Source organism: Rattus norvegicus, chromosome 19 (genome assembly GCF_036323735.1).
Source record: "Rattus norvegicus strain BN/NHsdMcwi chromosome 19, GRCr8, whole genome shotgun sequence".
NCBI lineage: Eukaryota > Metazoa > Chordata > Mammalia > Rodentia > Muridae > Rattus > Rattus norvegicus.
Window position 1 is genome coordinate 54770002 of NC_086037.1, and position 21879 is coordinate 54791880.

Below are 21879 nucleotides of genomic sequence, written 5' to 3' on the forward strand. Positions count from 1 at the left end.
TGTAAGCAGGAGACTGGAGCCCACTGAACGGCCTCTCCAGATTGTTTACGACTACTTATCCAGGCTGGGGTTTGAAGATCCCGTGCGCATACAGGAGGAGGCTACGAACCCTGATCTCAGCTGTATGATTCGATTTTATGGTGGTAAGAATTTATCAGTAGCTTTGTGAATATGTCAACTACTTTTAAATTGATTTGTTTCTTCACTTTTTTTTTATATAAAAAGCTATTTTTAAGTCAGTTAAATGAAACTAAACACAAATAAGTGTAAGAAAAGGGGAGTAAAGGAAGATTTTTTAAAAAATATTTTTTAAAATATTAAAATATATTAATAAAATATAATTTTTATATAAAAATATTTTTTATTTAAATGTTTGTTTTTTCCCCAAACTTACTACAATTATTTTTATATCTTTGCCAAGTTAGCTTTATTTACATTTTTTTAGGATTTATTTTTGTTAGCCTCGAGGTGGTAGCTGGCACATGCCTTTAATCCCAACACTTGGGAGGCAGAGACTCACAGATCTCTGAGTTTGAGGCCAGCCTGGTCTACAGCATCAGTTCCAAGTCAGCCAGGACTACACAGCGAAACCTTGCCTCAGGGGAAAAGAAAGTATGTGTGTTGCTCTTAGAAACCAGAAAAGATGTTGAATGGGCGACTCTATTTTCTACAAACTAAGGTGGTGCGTATTCCTTTCAGATACAAAAAAATGGAAGGTACAAAAAGTATGTAGGGTAGGAATTAATACATTTAGGTACATATTCTTAAGAGCCATGAGAGTGGGTGCTTGTGTGCATGCATGCCAGGAGAGTAAAATGCAGATAAACTTCTTTGGTGGTTTGTGGAGGGAGAATAGTTGATAGTCAAATTGGAGAAAAGGTAGGACCGGTCTGAATTCATCTGTTGCTATAAATCTTGCTTTTAAAAACCCAAGCTGAGGACTGCAGAAATGGCTCAGAGGCAGGTGCTGTTCTGGTAGAGGACCTGACTTCGGTTTCAGCACACATGTACAGTGGTTGGGTCAAAACAACCATAGGTGACTCCTTCTTCAGGCCCCTGGGGGCCCAGTTCTCAAAAGCACATACCCAGATACACATAACTAAATTAGTAAAACAAATACTAAAACCCCCAAGGTGAAATGACTGCATGCTCCTTACTTGACTGTTATTGAACTGGGTTCTTTATGTGGTCAGTGTTCTCATTCCAGAATGAAAGCTGGACCTTAAAATACTTTGGGATTTCTTTTACATATAAGGATATAGCACAGCTGTTGGCTCTGATGCCACCGATTTTCTACCACCACTTGATAAATCATCCTATGACCAGAATTTTTTTTAAAGATTTATTTATTATGTATACAGCATCCTGCCTGCATATATGCCTCATTACAGATGGTTGTGAGCCACCACGTAGTTGCTGGGAATTGAACTCAGCACCTCTGGAAGATGGCTCTTAACCTCTGAGCCATCTCTAGCCCAGACCAGAATCTTAATATACCTTTAAGAAAATAGCCCCAGTGTAACCTGTAAGGGTAAGTTTGTGTTTGATGGTGGCTATGGCAGTGCTAGCCGGGATCTCAGAAAGTGCTCTACCAGTGTAACATGAGCTAATGGAATTTAATAAGAAAGGTATGTTCAGCAAAGGGAATTTTAAAAGTAATTTAAAAAAATAGGCAGTATGTACATTTGATGACCAAACCAAAAAGTCACAAGAAGATAGGTAGGCAATAAGAAGATAGGTAAGTGAATTATCTCTTGGCTATGTAACAAATTGCCTCAAAACACAGTAACATCAAATGTATATTTTGTACGTTTTATGGGTTGGAAATACAAGAACAGTTTTAGGTGGATGGTTCGGGTTTTAAGCACATGTGACAGTTGTCTGGAGCTTGATGATCCCCACATATCTCTCTCCCTGCTTATTTTGCTTATTTTTTTTTTTAATCTTTTTTTTTTTCTTTTTTTTCAGAGCTGGGGACCGAACCCAGGGCCTTGCGCTTGCTAGGCAAGCGCTCTACTATTTTGCTTATTTTTATTTTTACATGTATGCTCATCTGCCTACCATCTGCATGCCTGGTACACTTGGAGTCTGTGAGAGTAGGGTTCCTGGTTGAGTCGTCTGAGCAGTAAGTGCTCTTAGCTGCTGAGTCAGCTCTCCAACCCAGTCACTGAAAACCTCTTTGTATTACATTTGTCTATGTCTGAATGTGTGCATGCATATACCCATGCACATATACACATATCCAATCCATGGTGTGCATGAGAAGATCGAAGGGCAACTTGTGGGAGAGAGTTCTCTCCTTCTATCCTGTAGGTCCTAGGGATTCAAGTCAGGTTGGCCAGGCTTGGAAGCAGACAGAGATATCTCCCCAGCCTTGAGGATTCACTTTTATTATTGGCTTAATTAAAGGCTGTTGGTTAGAGGCCTTGGTTCACTGGTCGGACACTTCAGTTCCTTGCTAGGTAGGCTTTCCATGGACTGCTTAACCGGGTCTAAGATATGGCAGCGAGTTTACCCGAGGTGACCCCACATACACCATGCACACACATGCAGGCCTCGGTATCTTTTAGACAAGTTAACATCATTTTTAGCATTTTCTGTTTATTGAGGCTGGAGAGATGACTCATCTGTTAAGAATGCTTACTGCTCTTCTAAAGGACCACCGTTAGGTTCCCTGTATCCGTGTCAGGTAAATCAGAACTGTAGCTCCAACTGCAGGGGTCAGATGTCCTCCTCTGACCTCAGGGCGCCTATACTCACTTGCACACACACATGTACCTTAGGGTTTTACTGCTGTGAACAGACACCATGACCAAGGCAACTCTTATAAAGACAACATGTAATTGGGGCTGGCTTACAGGTTCGAAGGTTCAGTCCATTATCATCAAGGCAGGAACATGGCAGCATCCAGGCAGGCATGGTACAGAAGGAGCTGAGTTCTACATCTTCATCGGAAGGCTATGAGTAGAATACTGACTTCCAGGCAGCTAGGGTGAGGGTCTTAAAGCCCACACCCACAGTGACACACCTACTCTAACAAGGCCACACCTCTTAATAATTCCACTCCCTGGCCCCCATAGGATTAGTTAAACATATGAGTCTATGGGGGACATAACTAGTCATAGCATAATAAAAAATTACATTTAGTCCAACTTCCAAAGTTCCCAATGTCTATAGCAGTCTCAACAGTGTTAAAAGTCCAGAGTTCAAGGTCTCTTCTGAGATTCATTGAATCACTTAACTGTAATCCCCAAAGCAAAACAGGAAACCAGCTGGGCATACTCCAAACTCTGCATCTCCATGTCTGATGTCAAAACAGTCTTCAAATATTCAACTCTGTTTTCATCTTTGTTGACTGCAAAAACTTCTTTCTCCTGGGCTGTTTCCACTCCTGTTAGCATCTTTCCTCAGCAGATAGCCCACGACTCTGGCATCTCAAACATCTTGGGGTCTACAAGGGAACTTCAGTGTTACAGCTTCTTGTTTCAATGTCTGGGATCCACATGTGATCTTCTGGGCTTCTCCAAAGAGCTGGTGTCACTTCTCCAGCTCTGCCCTCTCTAGCACTGTAAGCTCAGGTTAATTCACTCCACTGTTACTGCTGTTCTTGGAGGTCATCCCATGGTACTGGCATCTTCAATACACTGAGGTCCTCCACTGCAACTCAGCTTCACCAATAGCCTCTCATAGGCTCTCTTCATGGTTCCAAGCCTCAACTCCTTTGCATGACCTCTTCAGTCCCCAGGACATCAACTGCAGCTGAGGCTGCACCTTCACCAATGGCCTTTCATGGCCTCTCACGGTGCCAAGCCTCAGCTGCTCTTTATGATCTCTTCATGCCTTCAAAACCAGTACCACCTGGGTCACTCTTAGCAAGTCCATTACCAAGTCTAGCTATGCATCAGTATAGGCAGTGGAATTCATGAGTGCCACTTCTATACCTTATTCTGTTCCTCAGGGCTCTTTTCCTCTTATGGAGGCCTGGATTACAATAGCCAGAACAGTATTTGAAGTCAGATGTTACAAGTTTAACTGTCGGGGATTTAGCTCAGTGGTAGAGCACTTACCTAGCAAGTAAGTGCAAGGCCTTGGGTTCAGTCCTCGGCTCTGGAAAAATAAAATAAAAAACAAAAACAAAATCAAAACAAACTAAAACAAAACAAAAAAACCAAGACCAAAACAAAACAAAAAACCAAAAAACAAGTGTAACTATCGTCCTCACGTTCTGAATAACAGTATTGATCTCTTGCTACCAAGAATGCTTATCTGGGCAGAATTAGATGTTATGTTTGAGCCGTTATGTACTGTTGTGGTAGTTTAAGGTGTACTATTTAGGATATACACATTAGAAATGACAAATCTAAAGAGAGCAGGAAATGACTGGAGAAAGGGAAGAAGCTGACTTCCTGAGTGTAAGAGGAGGACATTAGTCATATGAGTAGCACTTTTGAGTTATTGTAGGCATACATTGTAAATTTTGACTTCATGTTCCTAAATTGTACAAATAATATGTTACCAATAAGCAGTTTGTTCAGTAGAACTTGAGAGTACTCCGTTTCCTACATTTCTTTCAGTATCAAGTAACATTGTTAATTTTTTCATGGGCTGGAGAGATGGCTCAGTGGTTAAGAGCACAGACTGCTCTTCCAGAGGTCCTGAGTTCAATTCCCAGCACCCACATAGTGGCTCACAACCATCTGTAAGGAGATCCGATGCTCTCTTCTGGTGTGTCTGAAGACACAACAGTGTACTCAACATACAGAAAATAAATTTTAAAATTTTATTTTTTCTCAAAATTGCAAAAGAACACTGCCTCAGGTTAATTAGTATGTCTGAAGCTCATTTGTTGAAATGCAGTGGTGCTGGGCTGAGAGCTGGCTCTGTGGTTAAGAGCAGCTGCTGCCCTTGGAGAGGGTCTGAACCCCAGTTCCCACATCGGGCAGGCTCACTGCTGCCTCCAGCTCCAGCTGCAGGAGGCCTGAGGCCTTCAGCTTCTGCAGTGTTTACTCATGCACAGGCACATACACACACACACACACACACACACACACACACACACACACACACACACACAATTTAACAAGTCATAAAGTAAATCTTAAAAATGTAGATCTGCTTTCTAGAGAAAACATCCCACTGCATAACACATTACTTTTTTTTTTCTTCTTCTTTTCTTTTTTTTCGGAGCTGGGGACTGAACCCATTGCCTTGTGCTTGCTAGGCAAGTGCTCTACCACTGAGCTAAATCCCCAACCCCAACACATTACTTTTATAGTCTGTATTTTTTACTCTTATTTTATGTGCATATTGTATATTTATAGTATTGTGTTCATATTTTACTTTTCAAGAAATCTTGTTTATTACACAAGTAAAATACAAGTATGTTATTGTCTGTATTTAATTTTTTATACTTACTTCTCAAGCTCATTAACTTTTTGATCAATAGCCCCTATTGTCTGTTTATCTCTTCATCTGAAGTGGTGGAGAACTCCTGGTTGGGAATGTCTGGCTGGTAGAGGAAACTTAGAACTACAGGTCTGAGAAAAGCAGACTTCCTAAGGAGAGGAAGTTAGAATGCAGCCAGAGGAGTTAGTGGACAGCGGAAGTGGCCATTCATAAGTTTGCTGTTAACAACCTTCTTGAGAAATGCAGTTGTGAGCCTCTGAAGTGTCTGACTCATTTCTTCATCTTTCATATGCAGAAGAAAGGCTTGGGTACGTGTGCTGAGTGTTGCCTGAGGGCGCATGGTCGGTCGGTTCTGTGCTGACCTCTGCCGAGCCGTGTGTACATGTGTGATGCCTGCTGCTTCCTTTGGTTACTGCTCTTGATCGACTGCTTATGTGTTGTGTACAAGCACATTTTCCATAGTGAAATGAGGAGTCAGGACAACCTGTAGCTGTTGGTTCTGACTTTCCGTTGCGGGTTTTCGGGGTTCAGTTTAGGCACTTTTGACAGCTGAGCCCCGCTTGTCTCTGTCTGTGCCTTTACAAAGAGCTTTGCATCCTGGTCTCAGCATTGTGTTTGCTCATTGTACCTCAGTCCCATGATCATGGAGAGGAGGGCACTTGAACAAGGAGGTGCTGGGCGGCTGGGCTTCTGCTTATAAGGTGGGAGCAGTTGATTGAAGGATTAGCCATAGGCTCTTCTGGGAAGAGCCAGAGAATGGGAGATAGTAGACAGCATTAGAGAACTCTTACATTTTATATTCGTTATGATATTAATAGTGGCTATCATTTATTTCACACATCTTCTGTAACCCATTATGCTCAGTACTTCATGTTATTTTACCTTTTTACAAGGTGACCCTGGAAGGTGGTTTAATAACATTCAGGACAACGTAGGATGATAGACTCTTATCTAAACTCTGTGAGGAAAGTAAGCTCAGTGGGACAGGTGATTGCAGGGAGTGTATAATTTGTATTCGGCTCCAGTGTATCTGAACCCAAAGTCCATGATCTAGACTTTTTGAGAAAGGTGGCTGTTTGGAGGAGGTTTAACAGTGACATCTGAGGTAAAGCCTTATTTCCACTGTATAAGTGCAGTGGTGGGTGTTATTTTAGGACCAAGATCTTATTTTGTAAAACCCATATTGCTTCGTTCCTCATATCTATAAATAGGGCTACTGAATGTTGGCACATGCATTTTCCTTTTCTTTTCCAGTATTATGTTACTTTAATGGTACATTCTGAAATACTGTTTTCTTTTCAGAAAAGCCATGCCAGATGGATCATCTGGACCGAATCCTGCTGTCTGGCATCTATAACGTCCGCAAAGGGAAGACCCAGCTGCACAAATGGGCTGAGCGCCTCGTTGTTCTCTGTGGCACCTGCCTTATTGTCTCCTCAGTGAAGGATTGCCAAACTGGAAAGATGCACATCTTGCCACTGGTTGGGGGAAAGGTAAGATTTACAAATTTTGAATATTGCCTTGCTTATTAAGAAATGTCAAGGGTGGGCTAGGGAGATTGTCCAGTTGGTGAAGGAGGATCTGGAGGACCTCAATTTGATCTTCAGAATCCCTGTTTAAAAACCAAATGAACAAACAACAACAACAACAGATCCAAGTGTGGGTGGCGCATGCTTGTTCTCTGAGTTCTGAGCAAGCAGTGACAGTCAGGTCCAGGGGTCTTGTCGCCCTGCCAACCTAGCCTAATGATCAAGCTTCAGGTGAACCAGAGAACCTGTTTCAACAGACAAGGTGTACATGACTCCCCATGTGGTTCTTTGGCCTCCACATGTATACACGTACATGACAGATGAACACACACACACACACACACACACACACACACACACACACACACACAGAGTGAGAGAGACAGACAGACAGACAGATAGACAGATTGTGTGCTAGGCTGTAGCTCAGTGGCAGTACAATGCTAGCCTAGCATGTTTGAGTCCCTGGGTTTTATCTCCAGCATTTGAGGAAATAAAGGAAAGGAGAATAGAGGAAGGATGGGCAGGGACAGGGACAAGGAGAGAAAGGAAAGGAAGCATCCTGCCTGATTTTCGTAGATGCCAATAGGAATGTTATGAAGGACTGCATCAGAGACTCTGTTCCCCAAGTGCTGTTGCAGAACTGTGTGCTTCCACACCTAGAACTAGGTGCTGTGGCTGACACCACCAAGGTGCTGTAACCAAGGACTACAAAGAAGCTGCCTTTGGGAACTAGAAGTAGCTGTCAAGATCCCTTGCCAAGATAGATTCTTTCGGTGTCTTCTTTTTGACTATTAGTTTAAAATATAAGAGTTGGGCAGGCGGTCATGAACCTCAATTCAACAGCCAGGGAAGTATGATGTGTCTGCGTCTGACTTGGAAAAGTTCCTTTGCTAGTTAAACAGAGTGACAGATGATCCTGGTAGGTTAGTATTTATAAGACGCAAGACTTAATGTTTTGAGGCTTGATTGGCATAACCAGTGTGAACTGAAGAGGATTATGACAAAATGACCTTTGAAATATATAATCGCTCTAGATACACAGCAGTATAGCCATAATGCGTGTATTAAAAAAAGACAGATAATGTGGACTGGAGAGGTGACTCAGAGGACAGAAGTGCTTGCTACCAAGATATCTATAAGCTCAATAATCAAGCCGTAAACTCATTTCAGACTGAGGTGGAAATCAGTGGATACACTGGGAACCTTGAAAATAAGTATATTTAGGATTCTGAGAGACAGAATAGAACAACAACACTAATTCTGAAATCAGAATCCTGGGGAGGATTCAGTGCAAACCATGGGAATAGAAAATATTACTGAAATTTAAAAATAATGGGCTAGAGACATGGCTCAACTTTGGCTGTTGTCACAGAGGACCCAGGTTCAAATCCAGGAGGCACCCAGATAGCAGCTCACAAGCATCTTTAACTTCAGTCCCAGCGAGTCCCACACTCTCTTCTGGCCTTTATGGGCCCAGAACATGTGTACACACACACACACACACACACACACACACACACACACACACACACACACATACACACACACACACACTAATAAAAATGAAAACTAAAATCTAAAAAATATATTTTACATTGGAATATTATATACAAAGTTTAGAGAATCATACACGGTCAAATACTGAGAAAGTTTTGTGAATTACTCATAAGTAGTAGAAATTAAAGCCAGCATGTCTATGTAATTATGTTAATTTGGTATTATGTGACTTGACCTCGTAGTGTTACATATGTACATCTTTGGACATTATTAACTATTAATGGTCAGTTGTTTCTCTTATTATTTTGTAGTGGGACTTATTGACACAAAGCCTTTTCCATTGGTCTTTGTCTTTGTTTGAGACAGGATCTCACTGTCTATCCCCAGCAGGCTTAGAACTCCTAGAGATCAGCCTTCTTCTGCCTCTCAGTGCTGGGATTAAAGATCTATGCCAGCCTACCTGGCAAAGTCTTTTAATGTATCTAAAATTAAATTCACTTAATTTTTTAAAAATTATTTTTCCTTTTTATTTTATGTGTATGAGTTTTGTCTATATGTGTGTATATGCACACGTGTGTACATGATGCCCTTCCAGGCTAGAGAAGACATCAGATCTCATGGGCCTGAACTCACAGATGGCTATGAATCATCCAACATGTTAGGATCAGAACTCTGGTCCTCTGCAAGAGCGGCAAGTGCTCTTAAATATGGAGCCATCTCTCCAGTTCCCTATGATAGAATAGTTAAAAGATTATTCTAGAATATTATCTTTTGGTTTCAATGAAACTCTTTGTTTTGACACCAGTTTTTATAGTTGTGCTGATTTCTTACCAATGAACAATGATTATGTTGTAAATACCACAATTAAATGTTACAAAAATTTTTGGTTTTAATGAATTTTTACAGTGGGCTTCTTTTTTGCTCAAGGTATTTTGTGTTTCTGCCACTAGGTTCTATCTTTGGTAAGCATTAGAATGTATTGATTTGCAAGTAAAACTTGTAAATTTGTAGCTGGTCTGCCAAGATTCAGAAGCAATGTCATCCAAAGATAGAAGTGGCTCCCTAGCCCAGCCCAGCCCAGCCCAGCCCAGCCCAGCACAGCACAGCATAGCACAGCATAGCTGTAGGAAGGAAGGAAGGAAGGAGGGAGGGAGGGAGGGAGGGAGGGAGGGAGGGAGGGAGGGAGGCAGGCAGGCAGGCAGGCAGGCAGGCAGGCAGGCAGGCAGGCAGGCAGGCAGGCAGTATTGTTAGCAGATTTGTGTAAGTTGAATTGTTACAGTTTAGGGAAAAGTCTCCTTTTTGAGACAAGGATGTTTAGGTAGCCAAGACTTAGCTGGGATTCTCTGCATCTGTCTCCTGGGTACCAGGATTGCAGGCGTGCAGCCCACATCAGCCTTGCTGTGGTTTGATTACCTCTGCACAGTGGCTGTTGGTGTTGCTTACTGCTCCGTGTTCTTGCTGGTTATTTGTTTATATTATTTGGAGAAATGTCTGCTCGGATTCTTTGCCATTTTAAAACATATGTTTTATTACTGCTTTTGACCATCAATTCTGATTAGTAGTTCTGATTTTTCCCTCCTCTTGTTCAGATAGAAGAAGTGAAGCGCCGGCAACACTCCCTTGCTTTCAGCTCAGCTGGAGCCCAAGCTCAGACCTATCATGTCAGCTTCGAGACTTTGGCTGAGTACCAGAGATGGCAGCGGCAGGCGTCTAAGGTTGGAAGCTTGGACAGGAGATGAGGATGTAGCAGCGAGTGACCATCTTTAGTGTCACACTTGGTCTTTCTTAGTGCACAATGAATATAATAACGGGCTTTCACTGGGTCTTTACTTTTTTGTGTTATCATAGTAGGAAATGGTATCAAATGTTTCGGGCACATTTCTCTCTGTACCGTGTTTGTGAGGTGGGTCTCATGAGTTACGGCCTAATGAGATTAGACCTCTAAAGGAACTGAGGCATGAGATGTCCACTGCTCCCATCTGCCACAGTAGTCACTGACTGACATACCTACTCCCTACCTGTAGCCTGGCGCTTCGAGCTCTGAACATTGTTAGAACAGCCTTGGTGGACCATTAGAAGGGGAACTTTTATGGAATATGACCTGTGATTCTGACACAAATCCCTCTTGTAGTGTGTTGAGGATAATTGACATTTCAGCATAATTCTGCTTAACCATTAAGATATGACACTGAACTATACTGTGTCTCTAAAAATTATGTTCTTGGATTCTTCATATCTCAGGACACAAGTGACTTTCCTCATGTGTTTTTAAACACAATATAGCCATGTGTTTAAGTGTGGTATCATGGATTTTGAAGACTTGATTCAGTTTATTGGTCTTTTGTTGCTGTCTCAGTTATAAAATCTGCTCTTTGTAAAAACTGGTTTCCGTTGTGAGTAACCAACATCCTTCTGCCTTTTTAAGAAGTCCCTGTTTCTTGGGCATCGTTAGCTTCTTCAGCAGTGTGCTGTGTGATTCCAGCAGAAGAAAACACTTTCGTCAGTAATTAGCAGAGACATGTGACTACAAAAGCCATTTTGTCCCACACTGTCTCTTAAAAAGCTTATGTACTTTGAATTATCTTAACATTGATTCTGATTTGAAATGTGAAATTTTAATCCTTTATAGAGACATGAGCAGCTTTTTTCTCTTCCTTCTTTCCTTTTTGTCAAAGACAGGAGCTCATTTATATTGTATTGGCTAGCGTGAAATTTATTCTGTAGCCTAGAGTAGCCAAACTTCCAGCGACCCTCCACCTCAGTCCCCCAAGGGGTAGAATTAAAGCACGGGCCCACTGTGCTTATTGTACCATAGGGGTTTGTTTTAGATTTCTTGTTTTTTGATAGGTTGGCCTTACTCTCCCTATGTAACCAAGGCTGGATTTGATTTACTGATCATTCTGCTTCCACCTCCTTGGTGCTGGGATTACAGGTCTATCTATACTTTTTTTTTTTTTTTCGGAGCTGGGGACCGAACCCAGGGCCTTGTGCTTGCTAGGCAAGCGCTCTACCACTGAGCTAAATCCCCAGCCCCTATACTTTTGTTTTTTAAGCAGCTTACAGTTTTAGGGAAAAGTAAAAGTTAACTTTTTTTTTTTAATATTTATTTATTATATATGAGTACACTGTAGCTGTCTTCAGACACACCAGAAGAGGGCATCGAATCTCATTACAGATGGTTGTGAGCCACCATGTGGTTGCTGGGATTTGAACTCAGGACCTTTGGAAGAGCAGTCGGTGCTCTTAACCACTGAGCCATCTCTCCAGCCCAGTTAACTGGTTTTTATAAATGAACAATAGAATCTATACTTTTCCCCCTTTCCTAGTTTTAGTCAGTTCCTTCTGAGTAAATGCCATTCTGGCCTTGCTGTGAAAGCAGGCACTAGCTCAGAAGGCTTTTCTTTTTGCTCTTCTTCAGGTGGTGTCCCAGAGGATCAGCACCGTGGACCTCTCGTGTTACAGCCTTGAGGAGGTTCCTGAGCATCTCTTCTACAGTCAAGACATCACCTACCTCAACCTGCGACACAACTTCATGCAGTTAGAAAGACCAGGGGGCCTTGACACACTCTACAAGTATGTAGAGAAGAGGTTTCCAGACTAGTATGTTGAAAATGAATTTTAATCAGTAGCTTAGTGGGTCACACTTAAGTGGACACATTTACTAGATTAAATCATTCCTCATTTCTATAACAGAATAACCAGAGGCTGGATAATGTATAAAGAGAAGAGGTTTAAATGTAAGAGATGATCCCTTTGCTGCAGCATATCATGGTGGACGGTGGGATAGCCAGACAGGAAACCAGGGATAGTCGGTGGTCAGGACAGAGTGTTCGTGACTTAATTACTTCCTCTTCCTTTTTTTACATATTTGTTTATTATTTTAGTGAGGTTGGGTATTGATTGAGCCCAGAACCCTGTGTATACTAGACAAGTATTCTATCCCTGAGCTATGTCCTGGTTCTCACCTCTTAAAGGTCTACCACCCTCAGTCCTACCATGCTGGAGCCACGCTTCCAGCACACGAACCTCTGAGAAGAACCAGCTGGGACTTTATACCATATTTTCTAAATGCCACTCCATTTTGAAAAAGCAAAACTTTTATTAACACAAATCTCTTTTCTTATTATTCTCCCTATAAAACAGAAGGGTGGTGGAATGTTATATTTCAAAGACTACAATGAATTGCCATTGATTTTGATACTATTTTTTGGTGATTTGTTTTTCTTTTGTTATAAGACAGGGTCTCAGAGTGGCCTGGAACTCACCCTGTAGACCACGCTGACCTTGAATCCACAGAGATCTGCCTGCCTCAGCCTTCAGGGTGCTGGAATTAAAGGCCTGCACCACTGTGCCAGGCTTGGGGTAATCTTTATATTAACACCAAGGCATGATTTGCATTTATGATAAAGCATCATCTGTAGCTATGGCAGAGTGAGAGAGTTCATACGTGGACAGTTTTTTACTCAAAAGTTTCGAATTGAAATGGCTTAAGGCTGGAGCAGGCTTTCTCTCTCCTGTGTATTCACTCCCACTAGTTCTCAAGTCCTTGGTCAACTGTGGAGCCTCTCTCTTCTGATAATGGAGCCATTTTATCCCTACAAGACTATGATCTATGTGCTTATCTTCTTTGTTAGAGCATGTTTTATCTTCCTGTTCTCTCCACATCCCACTGCATGTTTTCACCTAAAACAGCATGAGAGACCAGCCTGGGCTATGTAAAGTGAGACTCTTTCTCAAGAAACTACAAAAGACATAAAAATTGAATACTCAAGAATGATGACAAGACGTGATTGTGGGTTTCTGTTGGGGAAGGGAGAAATTGAAAATCAAAGCAAAGTGTTTTACATTACATGGGGAATGACACATTAAAGTGACATGTTTGACTTACTCATGTTAGTAACATAATTTTTTTTATCCTTGTATAATATTCAGAAAAACACAGGTATTTACAATCTAATCTTTTACAGATACAAGAATATATTTAGTAATGTTACAGGTATTTGACTTATTTTGTATAGTAAATTAAGATAAGCCTTAACAGTAAGGAAGTCAGCCTTTAGCATTTCCACCTGAGTTGTTAGAGAGCTTGCCAGAGATTCTGAAGTCAAGGCACCTGGGCAAAGAACAATATGTAATCAGAGTCAGGTCGCCTGGAAGTCAGAGGTTACTGTTTGAAAGAGGAGCCTTAGTGTTAGGTAACATAGGTTCCATTCTCAAAGCAGAGGAACAGTGCCTTTGTCTTATCACCTTACTTGTATGATATAAAACATGATGTTCCACACACCATTCTATGGCTACACTGTCTCGAGGTAAGACAGTGTAGAAACTTTGACTGCATAGATGGCAACAACACAGGATTCATGTGCCTCACACACTTTACCACACAAGACTGCCTGCCACATGTTTTCAAGCTCACCTGACCCATTTATTTCAAGTGACATTCATGCCAATATAATTTTATTATAAAGAAACTGCTTTTAATGTGCTATGTATTTGCTAGCTATTGTGGTATCTGAAGAGACTAAATTTTGTGTATTTTGTGTAGACATTTAGTAAAATGAGTTTAAAGGTAGCAAGTGTGACTTGATAGAAAGGTACTGTGGCAGCAGGAGCTCCCATGGGCATTTTCTGCCTCAGTGTAGGACTTTCTTGACCGGTTGACAGCATGCTCTATATTTTAATCACTTTACTATCTTGTGTCCACACAACATTTGTTAGCACATAAATGAAAACATGTCTCTAGAACAACTCATATGGTGCATATTTAAACAGGTCATTTACCTGGTTGTGGTAGCACGTGTCTGTAATCCCACCACTTTGCAAATGGAGGCAATATTTTGAGTTTGAGGCCAGCCTATGCTACATCGAGAGTTCTAGGCCAGTTTGGGCTACATAGAAGGTCTCCAACAGCAATAATAAAACAGTTAAAAAAAATAGATCATCAAAGTCCATTGATGGTCCCTGTAAAGATATAGTGGATATTCATACTATAACAATGGATTTATGGAAATATAGTTTGTATTGTGCCTTTTTTCTTTAGATTTTCTCAACTGAAGGGCCTGAACTTGTCCCATAATAAGCTTGGACTGTTTCCTGTGTTGCTGTGTGAGATTTCTACCCTGACTGAACTCAACCTTTCTTGTAATGGATTTCATGACTTGCCAAGTCAGATTGGTAATCTGTTAAAGTAAGTGTTGGCTTTTTCTACATTCTTCTTTTGCAGGAGACCTCTTCTAGTCTTAGAATGCAGGTAGCACTTTGAGCTTTCACAGTGAGATAAGTCACATTTTTAACAAGATTCTATTAAGTAATGGCTCTTGATGCTAGATCTGACCATGCCACCAAGCAGTGACCCACTCTTTCCATTTCAGCAGCAGAGACCATGGATCTTTATGTAGTATCTGAAGGCCCATGTCTAACTTCTATTTACTCCCCATGGGCCGGCCACAATTTGGGAAGTGTTGTAATGTTTGAATTGTAAATAATTAGTGTCGTGTCATGAGTTACAGCTCCCATCCTGGCTTGGTTTGTGTCCACTGTTCCATAATGCAGGCTTGTTTGTTTTCCACAGTCTTCAGACCCTCTGCCTTGATGGCAATGTTCTCACAGCTCTACCAGATGAATTGGGAAACCTGCAGCAGCTTACTTCTCTGGGAATTTCCTTCAACAATTTTAGTCAAATTCCTGAAGTTTTGGAGAAACTCACCATGTTAGATAAAGTGGTTATGGCAGGAAACCGTTTGGAAATCCTGAACCTAGGGGTGCTGACCAGGATGAACCATGTTAAGCATGTGGATCTAAGGTGAGGCACTCTACGGGAACATCTTTAGTTTTGCTGGGATGCACCTTGATGTCTTCTCCTCATAAATGTTTCTTTGGGACATTAGGAGCTTAGAACAGTAGAAAAATAAATGCTCTCAGATGGGCAGTAAAACTTCATTATCTACCCAGTAGCAGAGAGAAAAAGGATAGGGCGGGTTTGTCAGTGACAGACTTAGATTGCCCAAGATGGTCTTGACTTATTCTTTCAGCATCGCTTTTTGAGAATTTCCATTTACCCACACTGGATTCAGTGGTCTTTTTTTCTTTTTCTTTACTGGCAGTAGAAGGTACAGCATTGTATGTAGTTCATTGTTTTGATGAGCATTTGCTTATTTATGAGTGGTATCAAACATCATTTTGTATGTTGACTAGTGGTTTCTAGTTTTCTATAAGCTTGACCATTTTTCTGTTGAGTCACTTTTTTTCTTGATAATGTATTGTAGTTGAAATATTCAAGGCTTCACTACTAAAAACCTTAAGACTTTTACTTTGTAGTGACCATTTTTCTCTAAAGGAAGGTGGTAAAAAGTATCTACCACATCTTCTGACATTGCAGGAAGCTGATAGCAGCCCTGTAAAGACAGCCTGGAATTTAGTAGCACAGAGAAGGAGAACAGGCTGGTTTGTGCTAAGTCAAGTAGGTGAAGAGACAAGAAGCAGAAACATTATATGAAGTTTGTGTTTGAACCATTCATGTGCATTCAGGTGACTTTTTTCTCCTTAGTGCCTGGGAGTCTTAGCACAGAGAAAAGGAGGTGTGGGAACCACAGGAAAGGGAAGCTTAGCTTAGCCTAGCTTCTCTCTCACTCCAGAGCATACCCATTTCCTTGTTCTCCCCTTCTCCACCTCACCTTGCTAGGTACTTAGATATAAATAATTTTCATGAATATTGCCTTTTTCCTGTCTAGTTTGTGTATTTACTGGTTCTAATTTACCTGGATCTTGGCTTCCTTTTCTATAAATCAACAGGTTGTTTTCTTTATGTGGTACCTTGAAAAATGAAGCAAGTAGTGAAATTCTCGAGTTCAGTAAAGAGAGGAGAGGGTCTTACCTCTCTGTTCTACGTTTCTAAACCCATAATAGAAATTCTTTTTAGTTATTTTCCTATTTCTGAATATTAAGGATGAACCACTTGAAAACGGTGATTATTGAAAATCTGGAGGGAAATAAACACATCACTCACATGGATTTGCGGGACAATCAGTTGACTGATTTGGACCTTAGCTCCTTATGTAGCTTGGAGCAGCTGCATTGTGAGCGGAACCAGTTGAGAGAGCTGACACTCAGTGGCTTCTCCCTTCGAAACCTCTACGCCAATTGGAACAGTGAGTTCTCTATCCAATCTCCTGTTTTAGCTCTTTCAGCTCTAGTCTGAGCCTTCTAAGAAGAGTGGCATCTGTGGTCCTTCTCAGCCACTCTGCAGAATAGAGTTGTGGCCCCTTGTGCATTCTATTGTAACTTTGCCGTTAGCCCTGAAACAATGGATATAGACCTAAAAAAAGACAAGGCTGGGTGCCTTGAAATTCATTGTGCATATGAAGAGGCACTAGGCTCAGTATCTTCTGGAGACCTCAGCCATAGCCAGTGAGAATTTGACTATAAAACCACCTCAGAAGAAGGTGACCATGTCAGAGAAGTGGCAGAACTGTGTGAACAGTGATTCCTGGTGGCATTTACTTACACACAGAATGATTATCACAGTGTTGTGTTGTGTTGTGGTGCGGTGAAAGCATAGGACTGTTAGTAGGAAAATGGGTAAAATCAGCAGTGATGTATTTACACAGTAAGTTTTGTACAATAGTGGAAATGAACGGACTAAAGCTTTGTGTACTGATTGGTGCAAATCGGTCTTGGAAACAGTTTTTGACTGAGAAAGCAAACTGCATGATCATAGTGAACTGTGTAAGTTATACCAAAGCTCAAACACAGAAGCAGCGTTTTCTGGGTTAAAACTGTGCCGCAGGGGTTGGGGATTTAGCTCAGCAATGCCCTGGGTTCGGTCCCCAGCTCCGAAAAAAAGAAAAAAACAAAAAAAACAAAAAAACAAAACTGTGCCGCAAATGCTACGTTCAGGGTAGTGTTTCCCTCTCGGTGCTAAGGTGGACAACAGTGTGTTAGGAGCTAACCAGTGATGGTGGGAAACTGCTCTTTTTTCTTGCTTTTCTGTGTTGGAGTATGTTATTAGGATAAAAGATTTTAGAGACTTCCGCTTTACTGTCTTTCATCATGTTATAGAGGTTCACTCGGGGCTCAGATTAATTTCCTGAATCAGAAGGTCGAGTTGTTGAGCAGGACTGCAAGGTGGCTCTGTAGGTAAAAGAGCTTAACAGAGCCGAGCCGGACACCCTGAGTTCTGTCCCTTGGACCTACAGGTTGGAAAGAGAGAACCAGTTTCTACAAGTTGTCCTCTGGCCACTATGTGACACCTGCATACAGACACAGACATTTATGCATGCAGAGATAAGTAAGTGTAAGAAGAAGAAAAATGCCTGTTTAGTAAAATCTGGGTGCTGGGGCCCACACCTGTAATCCCAGTACTTGGGAGGATCAGGAGTTTCAGGCTAGCCTGAGCTACCAAGTCAAATACTATTTCAGCCTATCACTCCCTTTAGAAAAGCCAGAACAACAATGCTGAAAAGGTCTTGAGCATTAACTGGCACTGTGTATTGATATGCTGAGGCCCCCCTCTTGGCTCATATTTACCATCTGCATAGATTAGCTCAGCTCACATGTGTAAGGACAATGTATTCATAGTCACTCTAACCTGGAGAAGCTCTCAATGCCCAGCAACCCTACAGTAAATAGTTATGGCGGATTTACCATCAGTCGGCTATCAGGGTCCTTATGTTCTACCACACAGAAGCCACCTCTGGACAAGGAGGAGCGCTCTGCAAGTGCTGGCTTCAACAACTTTTGTATCCCATGGCAGTGAGTGGGGTAGCCAGGCCTGGTGGCTCTCTCTGGTGTTACTCCTCCACAGGCCTTTGGTAGTGGAGCCCTTAGCCTCAAGTGAAGCCTTGCCTAGGATAGAAGTCAGAAGTCCTCAGCAGTCGCAGCAGTTGGCATTGTTGCTTCTAGACAGACCTAAATGTGCGGAGTCTTCGTCCCTTGATAGCAGCCACTGTGACAGCTTCCAGATCTGGCACATCTGAAGACTTAATAGCTCACTGGTATTCTTCCAGCAACCAGGGCTTGCAGTTGCTTTTTCCTGCCTCTTTATAGCCTCTGCCTTGTTCCAGTTCAGCTCTCTATCCTCTTTGGCCTTCTCTGTACTTTCTGTGCCATCCTTGTCCCTGACCTGGCTGCTCCTCAGCTGCCTCTTGTTGGTCAGTGTCACAAGCTACTGCTGCCCTGTTGGCTGCCGGGCCTGTAGCTCACGAAGACATAGCTTTGTCATCTTTGCAGCCCGGCATGCTCCACTGTCCTGACGAGTGCTGCCTCAGCCACCACTGCTGTGCCACTGCCCCTGCTGCTGCCTTCTTTGTAACCAGCTTAGCCTCTTCTGGTAAAGGAGGCAAGAAGAGATAACTTGAGAGAAATCTTGTATTAGGGCTAAATGTTGGTGGCTCCAAGCTGACTCATCAAGAGGGCAGACAGCTTGCTTATAGCCAGAGACCGGTGTTTACAGCAATCATAGCAAACCTCTTATGCAAAGGAAGGTTTGTATTTACACCACTCTCAATGGTCTCTCTGCTAGGCCATTAGGGTTAAGTGTCTCTTTCTGGCTTAGGTAGGTATGGTTATAGAATCATCTAGGATTCATCAAGGCTTGTGACAGGAAAAGTCCCATGTAAACTGTTTGAAAGCGCCCTAGCTTGAGGATGTCACCTCAGGAGCCCCTTTAAAAGCTGCAGTAAATAACAGTACAGTTGTCAAGCATTTTTTTCTGGGCCTCTGTGGTATTTCATAAAGGTCGGTGCCGGCCTAAAGTCATTTGGCTGGCTGAAATTTTGCTTAACACAGTTGAGGGCAGCAAGGGAGAGTACAGCATCTGCCAGTTAAGATACCAAATTGTCTTATCTCCCAATACTCTTCCTTTTTTTAATAGGAAAATGAAAATTAGAAGGAATGCATACAGTAAGAACCTAAGTAACATCATTAACACTAGTAGTGACTTTTGCCAGATATCGTAACACTTTAACAAAGTTCAAACCCTGTTCAGTGCCCTAGGGAGGAATGGATCTCTCAGATGTGTTTCATATTCACACACACACAAAGAACATGCAGTAGTATGAACAAATGTCATAAGCATAATGTGGAGGGAATGAAGTCAGACCAAAGCTTATACAGGAGGAAGAGAGAAGAAAACCAGGAGTTCAAGGCCAGCCTGGGTTACATGAGACCTTGTCTCAAAATAAAACACAGTATATATGTGCCTGGGATTACAAATGTGCATCGCCATGCTTGGTTTATGCAGTGCTGGGACAGAGCCCAGGGCTTCCACAGGCTAAGTAAGCACTCTGCCAGCTGAGCTGCCTCCAGCCATTATGTACCCCTTTACCCCAGTATTTGGGGAAGTAAAGCAAGATTAGGAGTTCAAGGGTACTTGGGCTACCCAAAAACCTCCTGTTGGGGTGGGGCATGGAGAAAAGTTTTGGTTTTATAAATGGCAAGTGTTGTCTGGTATTTGGAGCCAGGACAGAAAATGGCATGTTTGAGTGTGTGGTGGCTAAAGAGGAGATAGGAAATGCTCGAGAATTGATCATGCCTTGTTTGATGATCTGAGCATTAGTTCTGCTAGTGTTCCAGTTCACTGATCTACACACTTGAGATTGTCACAGTGTCTACATTATACTTCAACTAAGAGTGAGATTATTTTTACCGAAAATTTAGATATTGGACTGGAGAGATGGCTCAGTGGTTAAGAGTTCTCAGTGTGGGGTTGGGGATTTAGCTCAGTGGTAGAGCGCTTGCCTAGCAAGTGGAAGGCCCTGGGTTCGGTCCCCAGCTCCGGAAAAAAAAAAAAAAGAAAGAAAAGAAAAAAGAAGAAAAAAAAAGAAAAAAGAAAAAAAAAAAAGAGTTCTCAGTGCTCTTGCAGAGGACCTGAGGTAGGTTCCTAGCACCCATATGAAGTTCTCACAGTTGCTTACTAATATTCACCTCAAGGAGATCCAATTTCTCTGCTCTCTGGGGGCCCCTGTACTGTATCTTCATACCATACCCATACATGTAATAAAAAATAAATGCTTTTTTAAAGTTCAAGTATTAAACTTTCAAGTTAGAAAACTAAGTGGTACTGTTAACATAAGTGGCTGTAGTGTTAACATTACTGATGTAGTGTAAATGCAAAAGACCTCGAAAGTTAGTAGTTGTGTGTTTGCAAAGACAGACTAGTGTTAGCAGTCAGAGTGAGCTGCCAGTAGTTTTTATCTTTAGTCATCCCCACAAAGTTACTTTTGCTTTGTTTATCAGCTGTTTCTTTAAAAAAAAAAGATGTGTATATATGTGTGGGAATGTGCAGGTACCATGAAGGCCTGTAGCATCAGATCCCCTGGAAACTGGAATTAACAGGCTGTTTGAACTACCTGCTGTAGTGCTGGGACCTGTACTGGGGTCCTCTGGAAGAGCAGTAGATACTCTTAACCACTGAGCCATCTTTCCAACCCTCTCCAGTAGTTCTTGCTTTCTTATTAGAGAGCATTGTTAACATATTGTCTGTTTTCTCATAGAGCTGACAGCAGTGAATGTCTATCCAGTACCAAGCCTGCTCACTTCTTTGGAACTCTCCCGGTGAGTCTCTCCATAAGGGTGGAGCTTGTTTTGATTGGGGGGGGGTGCTTCAGGGGAGGGAGAGAGAGACTATTTCATGGCTAAAGGAAAGAGCCTCTGGGAGAGTAAGAGGACTTAGATCTCTTCTGTCTGAATAAACAAAATGTTGCTTAATTCTACTGTCTTCACCTTGTGTCTAAATTTCTCAATGAGATCTCTGTTTCCTTACTTACCATTTCCTTACCCTGTCAGCAGCTCACTTTAGGCCCTCTCTACTGACATTTGTTCTCTCTTTGTTTTTAAAAGCAGCTTACAAACTGGCCATGTTGTTTGTAAAGCCATGTTATTCATTGCTTCTGCTCTTTGGTGCTGCTGCTGTGTTCTCCTGCAGGCAGTCACCCCCAAGTTCTGACTTGGTACACTGCCCTGTTGTAGATGCAGTCTCACTGAGTCCAGTGATCTGAGTCACTCCTAAGTGTTGGCATCAATCAATTTTCTAGAATGATCCTTTTCTCTCGGGTTAGGCTCATGTATCCAGTTCTTCACTAGTTAATTTTGCTACCTACACCCCCAGGAGCCTCAAACCTGTGTAAAATTAACTCATTTCCCACTGCTCCATTCTTTTTTCTTTGTCTGTTCATACTCAGCACCGACATGCTGATCATTCTGGTCATTCAGGCCAGAAGCCTGAAAGTAGCTTTTGTCCTTTATTCTGTCCTCCTTCCTAAGCCTAATCCTTCTCCAAGCCATCGTCATTTCTGCTCCCTCGGCAGTGCTGGAACTCCTCCCTCTCCTTCAGCTGAATGACTACTCACTTGGTCCTACATCATTCCTGATTCTTCTTCATTCCTTTTGTTTTTCTTCCTTTTCTTTCTTTTTGGCAGAATCCTCTTTACTGGGCTTTATGTACCAG

The 21879-nt window shown here is 42.0% G+C and overlaps 1 protein-coding gene across 1 annotated transcript in view; it reads left to right on the forward strand.

Moving 5' to 3' along the window:
• Phlpp2 (PH domain and leucine rich repeat protein phosphatase 2) overlaps positions 1 to 21879 on the forward strand; it is a 66678-nt gene that overhangs the window by 25421 nt on the left and 19378 nt on the right. The window contains exons 3-10 of the mRNA NM_001109131.2: positions 10 to 143; positions 6709 to 6899; positions 10025 to 10150; positions 11854 to 12008; positions 14476 to 14622; positions 15007 to 15237; positions 16380 to 16582; positions 20927 to 20987. Of these exons, the coding sequence (NP_001102601.2) occupies positions 10 to 143; positions 6709 to 6899; positions 10025 to 10150; positions 11854 to 12008; positions 14476 to 14622; positions 15007 to 15237; positions 16380 to 16582; positions 20927 to 20987 (1248 nt within the window). The remainder of the gene's footprint in view (positions 1 to 9; positions 144 to 6708; positions 6900 to 10024; positions 10151 to 11853; positions 12009 to 14475; positions 14623 to 15006; positions 15238 to 16379; positions 16583 to 20926; positions 20988 to 21879) is intronic.